Source organism: Medicago sativa, chromosome 1 (genome assembly GCF_051527215.1).
Source record: "Medicago sativa cultivar Bolivia chromosome 1, Bolivia_mono, whole genome shotgun sequence".
Classification (NCBI taxonomy): Eukaryota; Viridiplantae; Streptophyta; class Magnoliopsida; order Fabales; family Fabaceae; genus Medicago; species Medicago sativa.
The window spans coordinates 18,562,149-18,572,709 of NC_140749.1; the positions used below are offsets into that span (position 1 = coordinate 18,562,149).

A 10,561-nucleotide genomic window follows, 5' to 3' on the forward strand; every position below is an offset into this window, starting at 1 on the left:
TCTACTACATTAAGATATGGAGAATATTAGCTAGTGTCCCGAGAATTGGTTAAGCAGCTAAAAGAGGTAAGATTTTACGTGGTATAATAATTAATTAATCAAAAGTAACTGTTTATATTTCCAAGACAATTTTTCTACTTTTGAATTCTTTAACCAGTGATCACAAGACCCTTAAATATTTGTACGGCTTGAAGATGAAATCAATAAAAACATATCTGTACGATAACCACCAACGAAGAATAAAAAAAACCTTCACAAAACACACAAGCCGTTGGATCTTAATTGAACGAATGAGATTAAACTCTTCAGATTCTCTCATTATCATATCCATTTTCGCACTTTTCTTTTCCTTTTTTGTACTCCCTCTTCTCTCTTTAACTCAGATCTTTCTACTTTCTCCTTCCAAGTTAAAAATCAAACTCTCTTTGATTTCATCAACAGTTTTTTCAGTCTGCGATATTACATAGTTGCCCCTACGTAAGAAGCAGCTATGCCTGCGTCGTTGCAGAGAACGAGCTCCGGTGAGTTTCCGGCTGGGTTAAGGGTTCTTGTTGTTGATGATGACGTCACTACGTTGAAGATAATTGAACAAATGTCTCTTCGCTGTCATTATCAAGGTTAGTTTTTTCATTTCTCCAAATAATTTCGTTCAGTTAGTATTGTTAAGTCAAATTCACATTTTTGAAATGTTTGAAATTGAAAATTTTATATGCTTTAAAGTCGTTTTTTATTTTCCATGGACTCTTACAATCTGCGAGTGGAGTCTACGAACCCTACACGACTCTGTGTAGACTTGCGAGTTTGACAACCTTATCTATGACGATGATGAAGTCTAGACTGTGAATTAACTTATAAGGTGAAAGTTTATTTATGAAGTTGAAACGTTAGATTAATAAAAGGAAACATCGGCATTACGTGCTAATAGGAAAGAAGGAAAAGCTATATCAACATGAGTACATATAAAGAAACAAGTGAGGTTTTAAATGAAGCTGGTGGGTGAGGAAGAATGTGAATGTGTCAACGAAAGTGTTGATTCTCTTAGTGAAAAGGGCTATGTTGAGGTTGAAGCTCACTTTTGGATTGATGTCTTGGGAATTTTTTAGTTACTATAGTTGTTGACATGTGACCGTAAGGTCACGGGTTCAAGTCCTGGAAACAGCCTCTTGTGTAAAAACAGGGTAAGGCTGCGTATAATACACCAAATGGTGGGACCCCTTCCCGGACCCTGCGTATGCGGGAGCTTTGTGCACATGGCTGCCCTTTTTTATTACTAAACCTTACTTCAAACGTGCATTCTTAAATATATTTACTTACTCAACCATTCCAATTCAAGTGCCATTTGCTTTTATGTCTTTAGTTTCCTTGCAATTATCTTCTATTCCATTTACATTTCGTTCAACTTATCTTTCTGCAATTTAAAATCTTTCCTTTACTCTTATTGTCATTTAGCAGTTTTCACTGTAATTTGTAGTCATTTAAAGTCTTTTCTTTTGTTTGTATGAATTTTCCTTCATTCTTTTGTTCTATGTTCTGTGCATGTTTACACATTGGTCTTTACTCTTAACGCCTGTTTGCGTTTTTTCAATTCGATGTTTAATATCTATGTCCTCAACATAATATCAATCAAGAATGGTGTTCAAATTGTTTTTTAAAACCATCATTTATGAATTGGATTACCTTATAACTTGTTAGACTTCACCATTTACTGATTAAATAATTATTTGTTGTTGGATTTGGTATGTGTCTCATTAAACCGAAATCACGGTACACAACTCAATGCTTGTTTTTGAAGTTAACCATACTTGACTTAGAGGAGGGTTAAAAGGAGGGTTTTTATTTCAAGTAATAATAGCTAGTTTTTATTTCACCATTTAATGTTTATTCATTTATTTATTTGAAGGGTTAAATATTTTTTTCTTTGCCTTTATACATTTTGGTAAATTTCTATTTTGGTTCCTATTAAAATTTAGGCTTCCTTAGGTGGACACGATATGACATCGATAAATCGAATAAGAGAGTTGAATAACAGGAGGATCAAATATGAACACAATATATGTAATGTGCACAACACAATCCACCAAATAGTATATGTTACCCTATCTTATGTTAGAGGCAGATTAGATAATGACATGATGTAAATTATAATTATACAATAAAATCACCCTTATGTTAAGTATTGGTAGAGCGTGATCAGTTGTGGAGGTTTTAGATTTTTGAGAAATGATATCTGTACAACCAATTTGTGACAACTTTTATGACAACTTTCTCTGTCATACTCACATTATGTTTTTACTTTCTCTCTCTCTCTCTCTATTGCTTTGGTTTTTGTGCTAATATCTACTTTTCTTTGTAAATCTATGGTTGTCCCATAAGTTGTCAAGCAAATGGCTGTTCAAATAACACACCTCTAGATTTCTATATTTAGCCCAACTCATCTTTACAAAACCGGCTTGTAAGGTGAAGGATGCCCCTCTAAATTATTTCAGTCATTATCTCTATTCTATGCGAGACTTGAGCTTTTCCAATAGGTGTTGACAGCTACAAACTGTGTGGGGTGGTAGAAGTAATGTTTGGAAATATCAAGTTTGCAATGGAGGTTGATTTTGAATATCTGTGGTGGTGGAGGGTCCTAAGTGGCAATTAAAATGGTGGAGGGTGCAGAGCAGCAGTTGCAAATGATGCTAGGTGGTGATGACAATTATAGAGGGTATTGAGCAATGATAGTGGAAGGTGTCAGGCGGAGGTGATCTGAGAGGGTGATAGGTGGCATATGTCGTCGTGGGGGAGGGAGGGTAAAGGAAGAAAGCGTGGGTCATTGGTAAGGGTGAAAAAGGGAAAAACTCTACACTATTATGTTTATTTCTAATTTAATTTAATGGCATTAAATTTGCAATTGACTAACATAGATATGGTAGACCTAGTTCGTGTGTGGATGGGTTACTGTAAATTCGAATAATATATTTTCTTAATCTGTAATATATTTTTATTTTTATTTATCCTGCAGTCACTACATGCTCTGAGGCTACTGTTGCTTTGAAAATTCTGCGAGAAAGGAAAGGCTGTTTTGATGTTGTGCTGAGTGATGTTCATATGCCAGACATGGATGGCTATAAACTCCTTGAACATGTTGGGTTGGAAATGGACCTTCCTGTTATTAGTAAGAACTGGTCTCCTGTTCTTGTTCGTTGAATTAATTTAGTGTACTTGTAATGCTTAATACTGAAAACTGGTTATGTTCTGCACGGTGCAGTGATGTCTGTTGATGATAGGACAAGTACTGTCATGAAGGGAATTAGACACGGGGCTTGTGATTATTTTATTAAGCCTGTACGGATGGAAGAACTAAGGAATATATGGCAGCATGTTGCTAGGAAAATTTTGAATGAAAATAAGGAACATGATAATTCTGGCAGCATAGAAGATAATGATCGCAATACACGGGGGAATGATGATAATGACAACACTTCTTCTGTTGCTGGTGCAACAAAAGGAATAGTAAAAGAACAAAAAAAGAGGAGTAATTTAAAAGATGAAGATGTTGAGTTGGAGAATGACGATCCATCTACATCTAAGAAGCCTCGTGTAGTGTGGTCAGTAGAACTGCATCAACAATTTGTCAGTGCTGTAAATCAACTAGGACTTGACAGTAAGAATTTCCAACTTTTTTTTTCTTTCTATTTCTTTTGCTTTTGCATTCAATGACGGAGACTTCTTTGGATTTAATAAGCATAAAGCGTTTTAAGAATTTATTGCTTATCATTTATTTGTTATTCTTGTATTTCAGAGGCCGTGCCAAAGAGAATACTTGAAATGATGAATGTCCCTGGTCTAACAAGAGAAAATGTTGCAAGTCATTTGCAGGTATTAGTCCAATTTGTGAAGTCATTGCTTACAATCTTCCTTGAGAACCATCTTCATTATTTGATGTACAATAGTTGAACTTGTAACTGACCTTTAGTCTTTTTCTTCTTCTTCAATTTTCATATCTTATTATGTGCTATTTTTCATATTTGGCCTTCAGGTTACCTTTCTTTTATTAAATGCTAGATATACGGTTTTCTACTACCTTGATGGGAATTTCATACGTTGTCTTGACCTTTTTGTTCCAATTGTTGAATGTTCTGGGTATAAATGAACACTGCGTAGACTTGGGCCTGATTTGACTGGTAAAAATCACATCAATCTGTTGTTAGGCTAGTTTTTGTATCTGTTTATATCCTATCATCCATGCTACCACCTTAGTAACTCTTGTAAAGAGCCTGTGTCAAAACTATCAGTGCAACATGGAGTTGCTGTGTTTTGTCACTCCTTGATAGGATATTCACCAAAAAGAATCTATTTTCATGATTAGTTGTTCGTAATATTGATGTGTCAACAAGAGTAGATGTATCTATGAATGTTTTGTATGTCACAGAGAGGGTCTACAAGTTCAAAGTTGTTATGAAATAAAAGGCAATGAGCATTGATGAAAATGAAGAAGTTTAATTGTATCTTTTTATTATTCCCATTTTGGAGGGGGAGGTTAAAACTAATGCTGTTGGGGTTTCATGGTGGTGTTATTTTGGGTTTTAAATATTAGGAAGAAATAATATGTTGAAAATTGATTCCAGTTTAGATGAGAATCTCTATTGGGTCATGCGGAAGGACAGCCTGAAAAATCATTACAGAAAGTTAATACCGTTATTGATTTGATTCTAGTTGTCCTATACTAATTTAAATACTGTTATAAATATACGACATTGGTAAAGGGAGTATCCTGGAATGAGACTAGTGATGTATGAGAAAGGTTAGGTTGATCAAGAATAATGACATGAACCAAGTGATAGAAAGAACTTGTCACTTTCTTATTAAAAATAATTAGATGTTAAGATTAAAAGGACAAAGATATGTGGTAATGAATATAGTCTGTTATTTAGTGATATATGTCGTTATATATGTATGTTTTCGAACGGGTGAGAAATATTATCTGCTCATATTCAAGTTTTTGATATTTTTGCAAACTGAGTCACTAGATTGTAGATAAATGAAATTGTGTTTTGTAGTGCTTTACTGTGGTTAACATTACCATTGTGAATTGGCAGAAATTTAGACTTTATTTGAAGAGGTTAAGTGTGGTGGCGCATCAACAGAATGGGATGTTAAACACAGTTCATGGGACTATAGAATCCAAGCTGGCTGCTACTGGAAGATATGACATACAGGCTTTGGCTGGTTCTGGCCACGTTTCCCCTGAAACACTTGCAGCTCTTCAGGCGGAGCTCTTAGGTCACCCGGCAACTAACATAATGCCTACAGTGGACCAGACTGCACTAATGCATGCATCTGTACAGGGGACAAAACATTCTCGTGCTGATGATCATGCCTACAGCCCTTTCGACATCGTCAATAATTTCCCTCAGTCCATCTTAAAAGTAGACGAGTCATCATCAGTATATGGAGCATGGCCGCCGTCTAGTACACTCGGGTCAATCTCAAGTGGAAGGTTAGGCGTGCAGAATAGTAACACACTGGTTGATATATTGCAGCACCAACAACGGCACCAGCATCAGCAAAAACAACAGCAGTCTCAGATGCATGATCAAAATCGATCAATCAATGTTCAACCATCTTGCTTGGTGGTTCCTGCTCAATCTTCTAATACCTTCCAGGCAGTAAATAGTGTTGCTTCTGTCAACAAGGATAGCAGTTTTGGCAGAAATGCCATTATTGATTATAGTCAATCATCACAAAAATCAAATACTTCATCGAGTTCATCTCAATATCCTGGCGGAGACACAAGAGCTACCTCCATTTCTCCTCAAATATCCTCTTTTTCAGTAGGATCCATAAATAACAATATTCAGCAGATTCAAAACTCAACTTTAACATTTGGTGCTGCTAGACCATTGCCTAGCCTTCTCCCCTTGACACTTAGACAAGTTCCATATGATATTAAATCCAGCGATTCACTTGATGAAGTATGTCTTAGAAATCTTGGATTTGTTGGAAAAGGTACCTGCATACCAAGTTTTGAAAATAAAATCCAATCATCTGCAAATGATTTTAGTCAAATGAAAGTATTCATGGCTAGCAATGGTAACACAGTGAAGGAGGAACCAAAGGAGGAACCGAGTCATATCAGATATCCAAATGCGAGCCACCCAGTCCTACAGAATTATCCATCTCATGATCATTCAAGTGCATTCACTTAATAGGTAACTTCAACAATTTCTTCTACCATTATTTTTTATTTATGATGATGAATATGCGTTACTATTTGATCCGTGAATGGACGCTTTATATTAGTTGGGGCTATTTAACTACTTTGATCTTAACCGTTAACTGTTTATCTTATTTCTCTGCATAGGCTGTCTACACATTAATAATTTAAACTTCTAGACCACCTACCCGTCAAACAGTATCTTATATGAAAATGTTTTCAGGTGGAAATGGAGAGAGAAGACCTTACCTCCAAAGGTACATATTGTTTCCACTTTAGTTGTTTAGAAAAACAGTTGTTATAGTTCTATGCAGTATTGTTAGCTGCATTCTAGAGCCCAATGATGACTCTAACTCTGTATAAAGGTTAGTATATATGAATGTTGGTTTAATCCTCAATAGCTGCACATGTAACTTGGAATGGTTTATAATTCATAAACTAGTTTGTAGGGAAAGAAAGTTTCATCAGATTTCAACTGATTGAACTAATGGCTTCTTGCAGGAAAATTGGTATTTATAGGGCTTCTTTGTTTATAATGTAAAATGGTTTGTATTTCAGATTAACTATCAACTTCTTGTAACTGTTAGTTACAACTTTTAGTTTTTTGGATTGATTACATATTTTGTGCATAGCTTGTCCTTTTATTACCTTTCAAAATTCATCGTATTTTTCATTCCAATTTATTGAGTGCATTTCCCTGATTTATTTATTTTAGAAGATAATTCTGAACCATTATAGTCAAGATGAAGACTCTTAGTCTGGAATCCTCCCATTTTTATTCTGTAATCATTGCTACTCTGAAATTCTCTTTCAGTTTTTTAAAATACTTGGGAAGCTGGAAACTTCCTCCTTTCTTATTTTGAATTAGGATGTCTTTTTCTCTCACAAAAATCTGACCAAATAATGGGGAGAAAGACATGTCATTTTCATAAAACCTAAAAGTAATGTGGATATCATAAAGGAGCACCCATTCTAAATTGTCTAGAAGGTTTTCTTATTCGTGTTTTTGGTCCCTTATATTTATTTTAAATTTCAAATTGGTCCACCGCGTTACAAATGTCCTTCACCTCCAAAAAGGTAGAGGCTCCTTGTCTGTAGATTTGCGAGAAACAAAATGCAAAGATCCTTGAACGATTCAACTTTCTGCAGTAACAAATGGATCAGCTGCCATAAATTATGAGCATTTCAAACAACCTTTGCATGATCACAAGTTATTATGTCCCACAAATTTTCGAAAACATAAGAATAACAAAGGCGAGAGGACATTGAAAATCGTAATGCCTTAGTTTGTCTCTAGTCGGAATACAATCTCTACAACCTCAAAGAGAAGGTTTCACCTTTGAAGGAACCTCCATCTTCCATATTACACTTCCAATTTCCTTCTTGATGCAAACAAGATGTATTAATGAATTCTAACTCAGCTAACCTGTCTACAGATCGATAGGATTTCAACCCATAATGCGTTTCTGTTTGTTCAATACGAGTATTGCTCTTTTAGGATTTGACCTTGTTAAAAAGGTAAAAACAACACATCAATGTACTCTAGAGGCAAAATATTTAGTTGAATAAATTACAGCATTTTTTTTTTACGTTATAAAATGATCAAACAATTATTTGTTATTACATGTCAATGAGAAGAAAAATATTTAACTTAATAAACTATATCATGTTGTTTTATTACATTATAAAATGATCAAACAATTATTTGTTAGTATTACATACCAATGAGAAAAAATATGGCTAAAATTTCCAAGTTTGTTAATGTTATAATCCTCTTTCTTTTCCTATTTTTTGGTTTAAGCAATGGCAGTAAACTATTTTTTCTTGTCCTTTTGAAATTTACTCTTTTACCTAGACTTGAAACTTTCATCCTCATTTAGGAACATTCCGTTATTCTTATTTTTTTCATGATTGCAGCTAGTTATTGTCTTTCTGACCTTGATTGTCCAAACAATGTTTGTGACGCTCCTAAAGTTTCAAAATGCGGTTGGTATTATTGTTCTTGTGCGTATGAATAACAATTAAGTTTAAAAGAAATTGTTCCTCCAAAAAAAAGTTTAAAAGAAATTGTTTATTACTTAGAAGGCTTTTATCTTAGAGCTAACAATCATTTTGATTCATGCATATATGAGGCGTTGTTAGTAATATACAAATACGTCTTAGGATATCGTCAGTAAGTAATTTTATGAACTATATTGATCAACAAAAAACATATCTAATGGCTAAATAAATTGACTACTTAAAATCACATTTAAGGACCAAAATAAATAATACTAAAAAGGATAAAGTTGGATCTTACATAATAAATAGACAAGATTTTCGTGATTTTCGTGAAAAGCGGATGTTACAATTTTTTATTTTTTTTAAAACAGAAAACCTCACATTTCTTACAATTCTTGTGCAAATTTTCTTCCAAATATTTCGCAAGTTCTAGTAGAAAAGACACTTCGTTTGCAACTTTGATACATTTAAGAACTATAACGGTAACGTTTCACATATTCAAAGGCTAAAATGTTTGTTTACCGCTAAGTTTATATGCATGTCATAATATTGGAATTCATTCGATTTATTTAGGTTTCAATTTATATTTCTCTCACTTTTTAATTTTTTGACTAGCTTAGATGGGTAGTATATCATGTTGATGTTATTACCCATGTTCTATTTTAGAATACATAGAAAACAAGAGCCTCACAACATATATAATTAATTATTTTAAGTGCAATATGATTAATTAAAGATGATCCAAAATGGAAGAACGGTGACAGATGGTTGTGAAAATATGTAATCAATTAGATGAGTGTGCTAAGCATTTGTGGCTTAACTTTGTACAGGCATTAAAATCAAATTAAAAAGAAAAGGTATTGACATTAGGTTTAAGTCTGCAGTGTTTAAATGTGAAGCTCTAGTTGTGTACCACACAGATCAATAGGACAACCAGAGCTAAGTTCAAATCTTGAAGACCAAAATCAAGGACTTTAGGCTTAAATTAATGGGTTTTTTAGAGAGGCATAAATTAATGGTTGACATACTATAATAATGATTTTGATATAGATTTCTACAATACTCTTTGTAGATTCAACAAAACTTTATTATATAAAATTATATCAAAGACAATGATCTTATACTAAGATAAACTTATATAATTATATGAAAAATTCATTATGATATACATTTCAACTAATCTGACCCAATGTCTATGTTAAAATCATCAAGTCAAGATTGTCCGCCACAGGAAGGGTAGCTTGTTTAGAAATATTTTTCTCATCAAAAAGCATGTTTAGAACAAATGTTACATTTTGTACATCATGAAACCCCACAATCAAAAACATTTTTGCGAGTGTACAAGTCCTATGTTGCACACCATCCAGATCCAGACCATGGGAAAGTTGAGTTGTTGAATTCCATTAGATCCTCAACACTCATTTGTTTTGGCTTCCTCAATTTGAATATGTGCATCTCGCGTACATATTATGCTTGAATGAGATTATTGAAAATGATAAAGTAAAAGATGAAGGAAATTGGTAGGTTCTATGGAAATTAATGGTACCTAATTATGCTTGGTGAGCAACTTGGAATTGCTTACCAACTTGAGCTAGATTGAGACTAATATCATTTATAGAATGAATGTTGGAGTTTGATTTCAAGTACATTATATTTTGGATGCTTTTAACTCACTAGTGCAAAACCAAATTGAAATAGGATCTATTTTGATTAATTGTTCTAGTATTTTACCTTCTTTCTTTTATGTAATTTTCTATGAAAAAGACTAATATGATTGTTCATAACGTTGTATAGATGATCATATATAATGTCAATTTTCAATTCTATATTGACATCATCTTTATCAATTCTTTGAATTTTAATAAAATGACTTGGTTAGGTTTTCGGCTGCATTCTACAACTTAATTTTAGGTAACTGTTTAGATAAACAACTTATTTGTAGCTTATAAGACAATCATTTTCTTTCAAAAAAAAAAAAGACAATCATTTATCACAATAAACACTTATGTATAAGCTTACATAACCTATTTCTACAACAAATAATAAAAAATTAAATTTAAATTGTTTTTCATGTTATAAGTTGTTTTCATAACCTATCTAATCAACATATGAAAATAAATTATAATTTTTTTTTTTTTATGAAAAACATCATAAAGTACATGCATAGATTGATAGATTTATAAATAGGTTCCTTCAACAAAAATGATTTACAAATAAGTTGCTCAAAAAATAAAATAAAATCATGAACAAGTCAATCCCATATGCATAGATTATTTTCTTGGCAGTCTAATATTCAGCACAGTTCCGTTATGTCAACGTAATTGTTGTTTATAGACTTCTCTAACCTCCACGTGCTTTCTT

At 33.1% G+C, this 10,561-nt stretch overlaps 1 protein-coding gene across 2 annotated transcripts; it reads left to right on the forward strand.

Annotated features, from left to right (window-relative positions):
* Positions 1-376: 376 nt before the first annotated feature.
* On the forward strand, positions 377-6,817 carry RR14 (response regulator 14). Of its 2 annotated transcripts, XM_085708836.1 has the most exons (7): positions 377-617; positions 2,374-2,818; positions 3,005-3,157; positions 3,251-3,646; positions 3,785-3,861; positions 5,082-6,194; positions 6,423-6,817. In XM_085708836.1, exons 3-6 carry the CDS (start codon positions 3,091-3,093, stop codon positions 6,189-6,191), a joined length of 1,650 nt encoding a protein of 549 aa, XP_085564962.1. In that variant the 5' UTR covers positions 377-617; positions 2,374-2,818; positions 3,005-3,090; the 3' UTR covers positions 6,192-6,194; positions 6,423-6,817. The 2 variants fall into 2 exon arrangements, with proteins under 2 accessions (XP_085564962.1, XP_085564954.1); XM_085708828.1 differs by lacking the exon at positions 2,374-2,818.
* The last annotated feature ends 3,744 nt before the right edge of the window (positions 6,818-10,561 follow it).

What these genes read in the sequence shown, in the direction of transcription:
- RR14 (XM_085708828.1), top strand. Translation starts at nt 491, where the DNA reads ATGCCTGCGTCGTTGCAGAGAACGAGCTCCGGTGAGTTTCCGGCTGGG. An exon ending in AATGGACCTTCCTGTTATTA is followed by an intron (nt 3,158 to 3,250) that starts GTAAGAACTGGT and finishes TGCACGGTGCAG; the next exon opens with TGATGTCTGTTGATGATAGG. An exon ending in ATGTTGCAAGTCATTTGCAG is followed by an intron (nt 3,862 to 5,081) that starts GTATTAGTCCAA and finishes GTGAATTGGCAG; the next exon opens with AAATTTAGACTTTATTTGAA.